At 44.9% G+C, this 12,269-nt stretch overlaps 1 protein-coding gene and 1 long non-coding RNA gene across 3 annotated transcripts; both read right to left on the bottom strand.

The window, feature by feature from the left end:
* Positions 1 to 945: 945 nt before the first annotated feature.
* Positions 946 to 10,471, bottom strand: C28H10orf53 (chromosome 28 C10orf53 homolog). Its single transcript, XM_061405682.1, has 3 exons — positions 10,330 to 10,471; positions 1,881 to 2,000; positions 946 to 1,214 (listed from the first exon to the last, which is right to left on the bottom strand). The coding sequence occupies exons 1-3, from the start codon at positions 10,424 to 10,426 to the stop codon at positions 1,150 to 1,152; spliced, it is 282 nt and encodes a 93-aa protein (XP_061261666.1). The 5' UTR covers positions 10,427 to 10,471; the 3' UTR covers positions 946 to 1,149.
* Positions 2,659 to 7,292, bottom strand: LOC133240589 (uncharacterized). 2 transcript variants are annotated; one of them, XR_009734266.1, is made up of 4 exons: positions 7,111 to 7,292; positions 6,813 to 6,953; positions 4,503 to 4,657; positions 2,659 to 3,229 (listed from the first exon to the last, which is right to left on the bottom strand). It is a non-coding gene; the product is annotated as an uncharacterized LOC133240589 (long non-coding RNA). The 2 variants fall into 2 exon arrangements; XR_009734265.1 differs by lacking the exon at positions 4,503 to 4,657 and having other exon boundaries at positions 2,662 to 3,229.
* Positions 10,472 to 12,269: the final 1,798 nt, after the last annotated feature.

Here is a 12,269-nt window from a genome sequence, read left to right as displayed (position 1 = left end):
ATGCGAGAAAGAACTTGTCCAAGTGGTTTCATGGAGCCCCAGACTCCTTTGAAGCTCTGGGCTGCAGGTAGGGGTTGAGGTTCCCTGGAGCAATGGGGAGGATGGCTCTCCAGGTGCAGGAGGCTGTAGGGAGCAGGGTAGCCGCCTCCCTGTGGGACGTGCGCCCAGAGCCAGCTGCTGCCTGTTGCAGGCCCTGAAAGCCCTTCTCTTTCACACAGTGCCCAGAGTCTTCTGCATCCGGCTTTCTTCAGTGATGCTTTCTTGCCATGAGCTCACGTTTAACATCGTTAGATCAACGTCTACATTTCTCCCCTCTCCTTTACTCTACAGCTAAGAATGCATGCTACAGTTGGTACATAGAGCCTAAAGGAAAATGAACACCATTTTGACATGGCGAGCTTGGCACTGACCACAGCTAAAACTCTTCTTTAATTTCATCGACTTTGTTTTCCTCCAGAGGAAATGGGGAGCAACTTTCCCCTTCTCTCCTGGCCTCTTTTGGGCCCTGTACAGACCAGCCTGTGGGTCTGGCTAATGCAAAAGAAGGCAGAGATCATTTGCTTGTTTTAAAGGAAAATAACTAGATATTTGCCATTAGGTAATTGTATAGCATGTATGTATATAGCATGTTGAATATTATTCCCCTGGGAGCAAGAAGTCAACCTGTAGGAATAGGCAGGTTTCCAAATACTGACATTAACTTTTGGTTCAGACTTTCAAAGCCCAGTATCCTCCCGCCCACCATCCCCCTCCTGCCTTGTCTTTAATTTTATCACTTCCTAGCTCTTCACTTACTGTAGAGTGGAGCCTCTGATGCTTCTGGCAACTTTGCGTTATTAGCAAGGGATGGCGTTTTGTTATTAGATTGCATTTTATTATTTCCTTCAGCTCGATGTGTACCTGATATTGGAGGGCTCACTCTCCCTATGGGTTGAGGTTGAGAGATGCTGCAAATGGTGAGGTTTATTACTTTTGTGGGCTCTGTTTCCTTGCAGCCAGGTGAGAAACCTATGCAGGCTGAAGGACGGGGGTGCTGCCTTGTCTGAGCCCAGCATCCAAGGCCTGGAATGGCTGCTTTTGTCTGAACTGAAGAATGGCCGGAGGCAGCTGCTCTTCTGTTGACACGAGATGCCTGTTCCCACGAGAAGATCAGTAGGCATTTAGTACAGCTATCCTGGCCTCTCTGCACAGTGGGTCTAGTTTACCGTCACCTCCTAGGGACATAGATATAATTTTATTTTAGCCAGCTTTATATATTTTACAATGTCATGTCATAGAAGACATACACACAGCTTCTACTAGGAGAGCATTTCTGAAGGTTCCAGGCATGTAAACTGTTAACTAGCCTTTAATAGAGTATTAGTGTATTGGGAAAGCTTTCACTTTGAGCGGAGTGAGGCATGCACAATGCCAGCCTGCTAAGCCAAAAGCTCTCTGGGGCAAAGAAATCCATAGACTGTGGCTGATGATGCCATGCACTGCCAGCATATTGACTCTGATTGTCTTAGCCAGCCTAGATAAAATAATCAAATGGAGCCAAAACCATTTTCAAAGCAAGTAATAATAAAACGCACATTATTAAAATGAAAAGCAACAACACAAAACAACCTATTCTCCCTAAATGCACGTGGCCCCATTTGTAGTCCAAAGCTAAATTTCATTTTCTTTCCAACCCTCTTCTGTTCTCACGTCCCATGAAGAAGCCCAGAGCATCATGCCCTTTATTGTGCGTGGTTTAGGATGCACTCATTCGTGCGTGACAGAGTAAGAATTTAAAACTGAGAAAGAAACCCAGTTTGAATCTGGGCGGAACACAGTGACTGCTAAACTAGAAATGGACGTGCCCTAGAGAAAGCAAAGTGCGGGCGGGAAGGGTTTACCAAACTCCAGGTCTTTGATGTTGCAGCGGAAGACAACTTCTCCATTCACCATGAGCTCCACCACATTCCAGTCTTCTATCTTCTCCAGGAGGACCTGGTGTCCATCTTCAGCCAACACAGCTGGAAAAGATGGAGAAGGATGTGGGTGCCATGGGGACAGATGGACCTGACGTGCAGATGTCTTCACGGATGTCCGCGACTGGCCTGCTCTCCAGCTGTTCATGGCCGTGACTCAACATCCCTGGTGGGTGCCCACCTGGTACAGCCTGACATGCCCTCCACTCTGCTGGAAAGCACAGCCAGAGACCTGAGAAATTTTGGTTTGGGTTGTGATTTGTGCCAGAGCCACATGCTCAGTGAAAATATGAGCTTTCTTTAGGAAGAGTTTTTGAGTGATACTCAGTGTTGGAGGGGATATAGGAAATTAGGTAAATTCTTATCCTGATAATGGAAATATCAGTTGGTCACTTTTCTGGAGGGCAATTTGGGAGTAAATGTCAAAAGTCTCAAATGCCTTAAAAATTAGAATTAAAAAAATGATTTTAATCTCTGACCCAGGAAATTGCACTTACAAAAAAAAAATCAGAAATACAGGCAGACTTTTACAACAATAAGCTTCTTTCTGTAGGAATATACTATTAATGATGAAATACTGTGAATCACTTACATGCCCAATAATAAGAAGATGGTCAAGTAAATGGTGGTAAGGCACATGATAAGATTTTATTTTGACATTTAAAAAAGTCTATGAATTTTTAATAGCAAGAAAAGTATTTATAATATAAGCAAAAAATCAGGGTTACGTTTTAAGATGTATTAAAAATATGTATTCAGTGTAATGAAAGTATGTGTGTATATTAGGAAAAAGGGAACTATCCAGTGGTTATCTCTGTGGTGAGATGATGAGAAACTTAAAAAAAAATTCTTTTAGCATATTCTAGGCTTTTTAATAATAATGAGAAAAGAATGCTTTCAGAGTTAATGGGCTACATTTATATTCTCCCCTTTGGAATCTGCATTTTAGCTGCTACATTCACCAGTGCCTTCCCTAGAGATAAGCTATGGGAAAATTGTTATTTATTTTATAAAAAGTTTATTCTTTATTACGGAAATGTAAGGGTATATGAGCTTAGGAGAAATGGTGTGCATGGGACAGCCTGGAGCTCTGTTTTCTCCAACACATCTCTCCCCAGGTCCTGGTATCTTCACACTATAACCTCCATGTTGGAGTTTGTGCAGTAAATCACCACATTTGGCAGTCTTTGTCGGTGAGAATTTTGGTGAGGACAGAAAGAGAAATCAGATGGGAGGACGGCATGTTTTTCAAAGTTTCAGCATCTCAATCAGGCCTAGGTGGAGAAAAGCCAACATTATGATAGTTAATTGCATTTAATTACAGAGACAATTGCTGTTTCAAAACGCTGGCGTGTCCACTTCTTCATCTTTCAATCAGTTCAAGAACATCCAGCCCCAACTGTGAACATTTTGATTGTGTGATTTTAATTTCACTTCTGGAAAGGAACTTCAGAAAGCAACTCAGCGAGGATCTCCATTAGCAAGATAGCACCCCTTGGGCACCCAGGGGTGGCCCTAATTGTCCTCGTGTCTGCTAACATCTCTCTCTGCAGAACACCCACGTCTTTGGCATATTTGTGTTATTGCATTCTATTTCAGTGTCTTATGCTTAAACCCTTTGGAGGGAGGCACTCAGTTTGGAGCAGGGACTTATTTAAATGAAGCTGTCCGCCCAGTTTGGAATAGTGAAGGGATTTTCTAGGGCATAAAGGCATAAAAACTCTATAGACGGCTTTCTGGGGACCCTGTGCCCCCTGGCAGTGCCTGCTCCGGAGAGGGGGGCACAGCCTGAAAGGGAGAGGCTACCAACTGGTAGGGGGAGGAAATTTGGTTTTCACGACCCTGGTTGTGCATTGTCTGAAGACACTCCTGGGACGTGTAGTTCAATTTGACTGGAAAAAATCAGGAACAAAACAGCTTCTGCACTCTCATCTTACACTCCACCTCTATCGTAACAACCCCCAAGCCTGGGGGTTCTGGAGAAAAGGCGCGCAGGTTCTGTCTGGGGCTGGCCTCTGTGACCACAGGATAAGGGACGAGAGGCTTTGTAGGAGATCTGGGAAGACGTGCCCACCCCCCCACGATCTGACATGGTCCTTTCTCTGCGGGGCACATCTGGCCGAGCCCCACATGAGCCTCTGGATTTGGGGTTTGTTTTATGAGAACAGTGGCAGTCTTTTCACGCAAGGTATACCTAAGACGTCGGGTTTCATCTACCAAATAACCCACCCTGTGGAGGTGGCGGGTGGTGCTGAAAAATGGAATCTGCCTCAATATCTGAGCAGATGAAGTCTCCCAGGAAGAAGTCCTCATAACAGTCCTCTTCAATTTGCCTTATAACGCTCTCTGTTTCCTTCACTGGCCACAATCCATCTCCCTCCGGGGCAGGGAGGGGCCTGTTAATACAGCTCACTGAATAAACAGACTCATAATGGCACTGGACACCTCCAAGGACCCTTTTGACATAAATCCGCATCTTATTAGAGGGATAAGCCACCTCGGCGTCTACATTGTCCACTCATCCTCAGAGGCCCATCCCCTTCTCACCAGTCCACAGTCCAGGGTGTGTTGAGCCTGGCGGTGGGGCAGCGAGCACAGGCTTAAGGGATCAAACCCAGAGAAGCACCAGATTCCTGCGGTTCATCCAAATGCCACCTCTCTACGTGGAGGACACATTTTTCCCTATGAGCTGCTATGGTTGCCTATTCAAAGAAAGGTCAGATAAATATACTCTGTGCAACAAAGTCTTTGCAAAGGCAGTGGTTAAACTCCAGCATAAATCAACCAGAAGCTCTAAGGCCACCTGCAGATAGCCTGACTCTTTGAAGTGGCACCTCATTCTTCATGGGGGAGCTGGGTGAACTGGAGGGATATGGAAAAGCCTCCCTCTTCTCAATACTGGTGGAGCTGTGTGCCATCTACAAATGATTTAGGAAGTCAAGGCAGACAAACAGGCATCTCCCCCTCCTCTGCTCACCACAGATGCAAAGTCGATGACATTAACAGGTGCAGTTAATGCATAACTAGGGACAGGAGGATGGCACCCAGAGCATCTCAGCTAAATAAGGACGGATTCTATTCTCCTGAGTCTCTGTCTCTGCAGCAGGTCATTTGGCAGACTTAAGTACAGCAGGCAAGGGGTAACTGTGGCTAGGGAAATTAACACTCTTTGTTAAGTATGAGTTGGTTTAGTTTCATCAGTCTTGAGGCCATAGTCAGGATATATTTGCTGAGCTTTTATAATTCATGGTAAAAAAGAAAGAACTAAACGTTTCAGATTGCTTAGGGCAGGGTAAGTTCAGGAGAGATCAGGCATATTTCCAAAGCCAGCAGGGTTTCGGGAAATGATGGAGGACTACGATTTTTAGAGAAACGCACAGAACGTGAAGGCAGGTGTCACAGACACGTGTCTGCAAAGGCACCTCTCTGTGCCTGGTGTAATGTGCGGGCCTGCGTGCTCAGTCCTGTCTGACTCTTTGTGCACCCCATGGACTCTAGCCTGCCAAGGTCCCCTGTCCATGGGTTTTCCAGGCAAGAATACTGGTGTCGGTTGCCGTTTCCTCCTCCAGAGGATCTTCCTGACCCAGGGATCAAACTCACATCTCCTGTGTCTCCTGCACTGGCAGGTGGATTCCTTAACCACTATGCCACCATGTTAGTTGGGTCTAAAGTGATGGGGGAGTGTTGGACAGAGAAAGGGGAGCAGATGCTCCCTGCTTTGCTTCTGTTAACACCTTGGAATTCGTCACCGGCCCTCAGTAAATATTGGCTGAGAGTATTGTATAAATTACCATTCAGGGATATACAGAGCTAACTTTAAAAATCAACCACCTGCTGACACCTTGCAATACTCAAGTCTCCTTCAACCATAAAAATTCTCCCTTCAATTTTCTCAAAATACTCCCTCCCCTCCCCTACTGTGGGAAGAGCTGCCTGGACTGTTTGTTTCCTCATCTTCACCCACTCCCTCACCTCCTGCTGCTGCAGCCTCAGCCCACCTTCTGAACCTAAACTGTCAGGGGCAAAGACCCATCAGTACCTTTGATGACTCACACAGTTCTTCCCCCCAACCTTCCAGCAGACTGATGCTCAGACCTACCTCCTTTCTTGCTTCTTAGAATACTTGGGCTGCCAAAAAGTATTTTAAACTCTCAGTTTTATCAGATGATAAATGTAATGCAGACTAGTGATTTCTCAAAAACCTTAAAAATTACAGAAAATAAAGGACAAAAATTTAAAAATCACTTATAATACTTCCTCCCCTCTTTGTGTTTTTCAGTGGAAGCGAGCTCATAGTGTAGATAAAATTCAGGAGTATGCTTATTCTTTTAACACTGTGCTGTGGTGATCCAGCCTGTCAGTATACACAGATCTGCCACAGTTCACGTGCTTCACGTGATGGATGAACCGCAATATATCCAGCCGTTCCTTTTTCTGGTTGTTTCCAACTTTTCACAATGACCAAGGAATGCAGAAAACGCTCCTGGGCACGCTTCCACGTGTGTGTGTGAGCTTTTATGTATCTGTGTAACTGAGGAATGGAGCAGCTGGATCCCACAGTGTATGGTTAAGTTTCAGGACACTGCCAGCTTGCCCTTCAGAGTGACTGTGCCGACTTCCCCTCCCATCACAGGGCTCTGAGAACGCTCTTTTCCTATGTTCTCCATCAGTCATGAATTCATCTTTTTCTAAAGGTAGCTCCTGCTAACAGTGTGGTGGCCATTCGCCATTTTCTCTTGGAATTCATATCTTACCCTACGCCTCCAGGTTGTCTGTCTTTCCCGCTCAGCGGGACCCCTGCCCCACGTCCTGTGGTCTGCCCAGCTCCAGCTTCCCTTGTTTCCTCCACAGCCTCACCTTCTGTGGTTCCAGTGTTCAGCTCTATGCAGGTTCATCTTAACTAAGATTTATCCATCCTTAAGATATTCCAGGCACAGTTTCAGACTCCAGGACACAGTGGAGAATAGAGCAGACAAAAATCCCTGCTACCCTGAAATCCTGGTAGGAGAGAAGGATAACAAGAGAAATAGGGGAAACATAGCTATGTTGGATACTAATGAGCACTAGGAAGAAATAAAAGAGGAGGGAAGGGAGATAAAGAAGATGGAGGCAGAGGGAAGTGTCGACATTGTCAATGGAGGTGCTCAAGGAACACCTGTCCATGAAGGTGACTTTCGAGAAAGACCTGAAGGCTGAGGGAGTAAAGACCAGGCAGGAATGTGTAGAAAGAGCATCCCAAGTAGAGTACTTCCAAGCTCCAAGGTAAAAGTGGGCTAGGTGTGTTCAAGGTCGGCGAGGAGGCTGATACAGCTGGAGTAGAGTGAACAGGAGGGGAGGCTAAGCAGCAAAAGGAGGAAATGAGGTTAGGGAGGCCGTGTGGAGCCTGGCTGTCCACTGTAAGCCTTTGGCTTCTCCCTTGAGTGAGCTAAGAGCAACCGCAGTGTTCTAGGAGGCAAGGGCCGCACTCTCACTCAGGTTTAGTGGCATCGCCTGGCTTTGGGGCTGAGAACAGACTACAGCAGACAAGGTGGTCACAGGGCACTCAGGAGACTCAGTGAGGAGGCCAGGGCAGTGACCCAGGCAGGAGATGACTGACACTGGTTTGGACAAAGAGCCAGAGGGTGGTGAGAGGGAAGGTAAGACAGGGTTGAATTCTGCAGGATGCTTTGAAGATAGAAGCAGCAGGATGTGCTGCTAGACGAAGGTGGGTGTGAGGGAAAGGGAGGCAAGAAGGATGCCTGCAGGGCTTTTGGTTTAAGCGAAAGAATGGCACTGCTATGAACCGAGATGGAAAAATGCAGGAGAGACTGGCGAGCACTAGGGAGGCTGGTTTAGGAAGACTACCAAGCATTCCGATGACAATGAGAGGTCCTGCTTGCAGATACATGACTTGCAAACCTGTTCTCCCATTCTAGGTTTTCTTTTTACTTTCTTAGTATTGTTCTTTGAGGCACAAAAGTTTTCAATTGTAATGAAGTTCGATTGTTCTATTTTTTCTTTTGTTACTGATGCTTTGATGTTTAAGAAATACTTGACAAATCTAAGGTCATTCAGATTTGCCCTTAAGCTTTCCTCTAAGAGTTTTTTAGTTTCTAAATTTAGACCTCTGATCCGTTTTGAGTTAGTTTTTAAATATGGTATAAGAGTCTCAGATCAGATCAGTCGCTCAGTCGTGTCCGACTCTTTGCGACCCCATGAATCGCAGCATGCCAGGCCTCTCTGTCCATCACCAACTCCCAGAGTTCACTCAGACTCATGTCCATCAAGTCAGCGATGCCATCCAGCCATCTCATCCTCTGTCGTCCCCTTCTCCTCCTGCCCTCAATCCCTCCCAGCATCAGAGTCTTTTCCAATGAGTCAACTCTTCGCATGAGGTGGCCAAAGGACTGGAGTTTCAGCTTTAGCATCATTCCTCCCAAGAAATCCCAGGGCTGATCTCCTTCAGAATGGACTGGTTGGATCTCCTTGCAGTCCAAGGGACTCTCAAGAGTCTTATCCAACACCACAGTTCAAAAGCATCAATTCTTCGGCGCTCAGCCTTCTTCACAGTCCAACTCTCACATCCATACATGACCACAGGAAAAACCATAGCCTTGACTAGACGAACCTTTGTTGGCAAAGTAATGTCTCTGCTTTTGAATATGCTATCTAGGTTGGACACAATTTTCCTTCCAAGGAGTATAAGAGTCTAATTTTATTCAAAAGATATTCATGTGGACATCCAGTTTTTCCCGTAAAACTTGTAAAAGAATAAAAAATATGCCCATTGAATAGTCCTGACACTCATGACAAAAGTCAATTGACTGGAAATGTGATGATTTACTGTCCAGATTCTATTCCATTGCTCTTTATGTTTATCTTTATGAAAGTATCATGGTATTTTGATTACTATAATTTTGAGTAAGTTATGAAATCAGCAAGTGTGATACCTCCAACTTTGTTCTTTCTCAAGATCGTTTGGGCTAGTCTCAATCCCTTGAAATTACCTGTGGATTTTAGGATGACTTTTTCCATTTCTGCAAAAAACCATCACCAAGATTTTGATATGAATTGCATTGAATCTGTACACCACTTTGAGAAGTATTGTCATCTTAGCACTATTAAGCCTTTAAATCCATGCCCATGGTATATTTTCCCATTTACTTTGATTTTCTCTCATTTCTTTTCGCAATGTTTGTAGCTTTCAGTGTATAAGATTTGCATCTCCTTGGTTAAATCTGGTCATATGTATTCTGTTCTTCTAGATGCTATTGTAAACAGAGTTGTTAGTTTCCATTTCAGATTGTTCATTGCTAGATATAGAATTACAACTGATGTTTGTGTGTTCATTTTGTATACTTAAACCATGCTGATTTTACGAGCTCAAGCAGTGTTTTTGTGAACTCTGGGGTTTTCTAGCCAGACACTGGCTGGATCTGAAGCACATCCTCCTGACCTGCTCTTCCCATCTCCATCCTCTTAGGGAGCACCAATGCTTTTACTTTAATCCACCACCCCTTTATGGCCGTTCTGGCCCAAGCTACTGTTATCTCTCCTTTGGACCGCCCCAGCAGCCCCTCATCTCCCTGCTTCCATTCCTGGCCCTCTAATCTGTCCTGCGTGCAGCAGCCACAGTCTCATTCCCCTGCCTAACACAATGCAGCCTGCTGGATCTGGCCTCTGTCCACCTCTTAGCCTCATCCTCCCATCAGTTCAACAAAGACACAGGTCATTTGTTCATGCTTGCAGCTTTTGCAGACATCAGTCCCACTGCCTGGAATGCTCTTCCTTCCTTTTCCCTAGTTAGCTTCTCCTCATTCTTTAAAGCTCAACTCAAATGTAATTCAGGCAAGTAAGTCTAGTTCTCTTTCCTCTCCCCTCCAATTATGGCCAGTGGGAGGTCCCACTATGATTATGCTGCTCTATCAGAAGCATGGCACAGCTGACAATTAGTAGCCGACAAGGACACACGCACTTCAGGGTCTTGCATCTTGTTCACCGGTGTGTCCTCGGTATCTGGAAGAGTGTCCAACAAATACAAGTTGCTCAATAAGGCTTATTGTATGAATGAAAGATCAAGGAATAGACTCTCTGCCATTTTCCAGCCAAGTGACCTTGGAAAAGTCACTTAATACTCCTGATCCTCAGTTCCCCAATGTGTAAAGCAAGGCATGTAATCTCTCTATTCAGGAAATTTGCTACTCAGCACCCAGTGGGGTCACCGTGTATGTCTGTTCTTCCCTTAATACTAGGCAGCAGGGGTTTAGGGAAGACTTCCAGAGAAAGTAGGAAGGAAGGAAGTCTAGGCAGAGGGCACAGGCTGCACAGATGCTCAGAGGCTGGGGTGCCCCTGAGCACGGGCAGTTGGATGGCCCTTTGGCGCTCGGCTGCCTACCTAGCAGGCCCTCCAGGCGATAGGTGCGGTGCTCCACTGGCAGACCGATTGAGCTGTATGGCCCATAGCGCATGATGACCTGCGCGTTCTCGGGCATGGCCAGGCCTCTAGCTGGGGTTACAGCGCAATACACACTGCTAGGCAACTGCTCTTCTGGCCTTAGGCGGGGGTGGGCGTGGTCACGCGGGGTGGGCGGGGCCACAGAGGTTGTGGGTGGAGCTGGAGGACCTGCACCCCAAATGACCAACCAAGTGCCTGGCGTGGGGACTGGGGATGAGGAATCTTGAATGCCTGCACCTACTGTGTGCCTACTTCTGAGGTGCAGAAAAATGTGATGTCGGAAGCCACTTGCTCTCGCAACCCACACAAGCTGGTAAACACGGTATTTCAACCTGGTGTGGCAAGTGTTAATGATAAATAATAGCACTTAACGACCTATACAGCTAGTTACATAAAGTTTATGTCAGGCGACAAGCTAACACGTTCAGTGTTATCTCATTTAATAATTTTGCCGTTCTTATGAAGTAGGTTATGTTTTGTATTTACAAAACAGAAGCTTGGAATGGCCAAGTAACCTTCCCAGGCAAGTCAGGCACGTGGTATAAACTGGAAACCTTTGTAAGGTCTGTATGATGTCTTTTTATTTCTGTAGCCTGGTATTTGTTGGAACTCTTGAAACTGTGAATTTAAGTCTTTCATCTGTTTTTGTACAATTTTGAGCCATTATCTCTTCACATATTGCTTCTGGCCCCTTTGCTCACTTTTCCAGGACTCCAGTTAAATGTATGTTACACTTTCTCAACGCATTCTCATTGCATTCCCATTGCATTCCCACGGTATTATTCTCACAGTCTCTTCTCTCCTGCATTTTCCTTTCTTTCTTCCATGCTTCATTTGGGATTGTGTATGTGTGTATACATATGTTCATTTTTGCTTGTAATCCAGTTTATTAATTTTCTCTGCAGTTGTGTCTTAAATGCTATGAAACCCATCAATCTCGTTCATTATTTCAGCTGTTTATTTTTCAACTCTAGAATTTTAGTTTAGTTCCTTTTCAAATTTGCTGTGCCACTTTTTTATACAGTTGAATTTCTTGCCAAGTTTCTTAGGCCTGGTGTTATCTTCTTGATCATTATAAAAATACCCGTGTTATACTCTGTGTTTGGGAATCCCACTATCTGGAGACCCTGTGTGTCCTTTTCTATTGTTATTTCTGCTAGTTTCTGTTGATTTGTCTTGTCTCCTAGAGTGCTTGGTTTACTTTAATTGTGTACTGGACACTGTATTAGAAAACTTATTTGTAGAAATAATTTGAGGCCAAGCATGATGTTATTTTCCTCTATGGAAGACTTTATTTTTCACTTCTTGCCAGGGCCTGGTAGCACCAGCAACCCAGGATCATCTTAATACAATTTCAGGGTTTGAGATTTGCTTAGCCATCCAGATGGCCTGAAACTGGGCTGCAGTCCATGTGGAGGTTGGTTTATTTGTATTTTTTCCCTCATTTCTGTGGTGCAGTCTTTTTGGATCCTGGCCCAATGAGGGTGGTGGCTTACCAAGATTCATTTGGTGGTGTTTAACACTCCAGTTTTTGGAAGCCTAACTGCAAACTCAAAACTGCATCTCATCTTTTAGGTTGCCTATTCAAGATCACTAGATAGCTCCAGAGAAAAAGCATCTCAGTGCAATGCTCGCTCTCATCCTCTCCCTGATCCTAATCCAGTTAGCTCTTTTATGATTTTCAGGAAGATTTTAAAAATATATATGCCAGGTTTTTAAAGACATCTTATGTAGGAGGCATAGTCTGAATTAAACTACTCTATTGTAACCAGAAACAGAAGTTCTCCCACTGAGAATTTTTCCTGAAGTTGCATTGAATCTAGAGATCAACTTAGGGAAAACTGAATGTTTCTGAGGCCTTCCTATATACCATACTGAAA

The sequence above is a fragment of the Bos javanicus genome, chromosome 28, assembly GCF_032452875.1.
Source record: "Bos javanicus breed banteng chromosome 28, ARS-OSU_banteng_1.0, whole genome shotgun sequence".
In the NCBI taxonomy this organism is placed as follows: Eukaryota; Metazoa; Chordata; class Mammalia; order Artiodactyla; family Bovidae; genus Bos; species Bos javanicus.
This window is presented reverse-complemented; position numbering and strand designations above follow the sequence as displayed.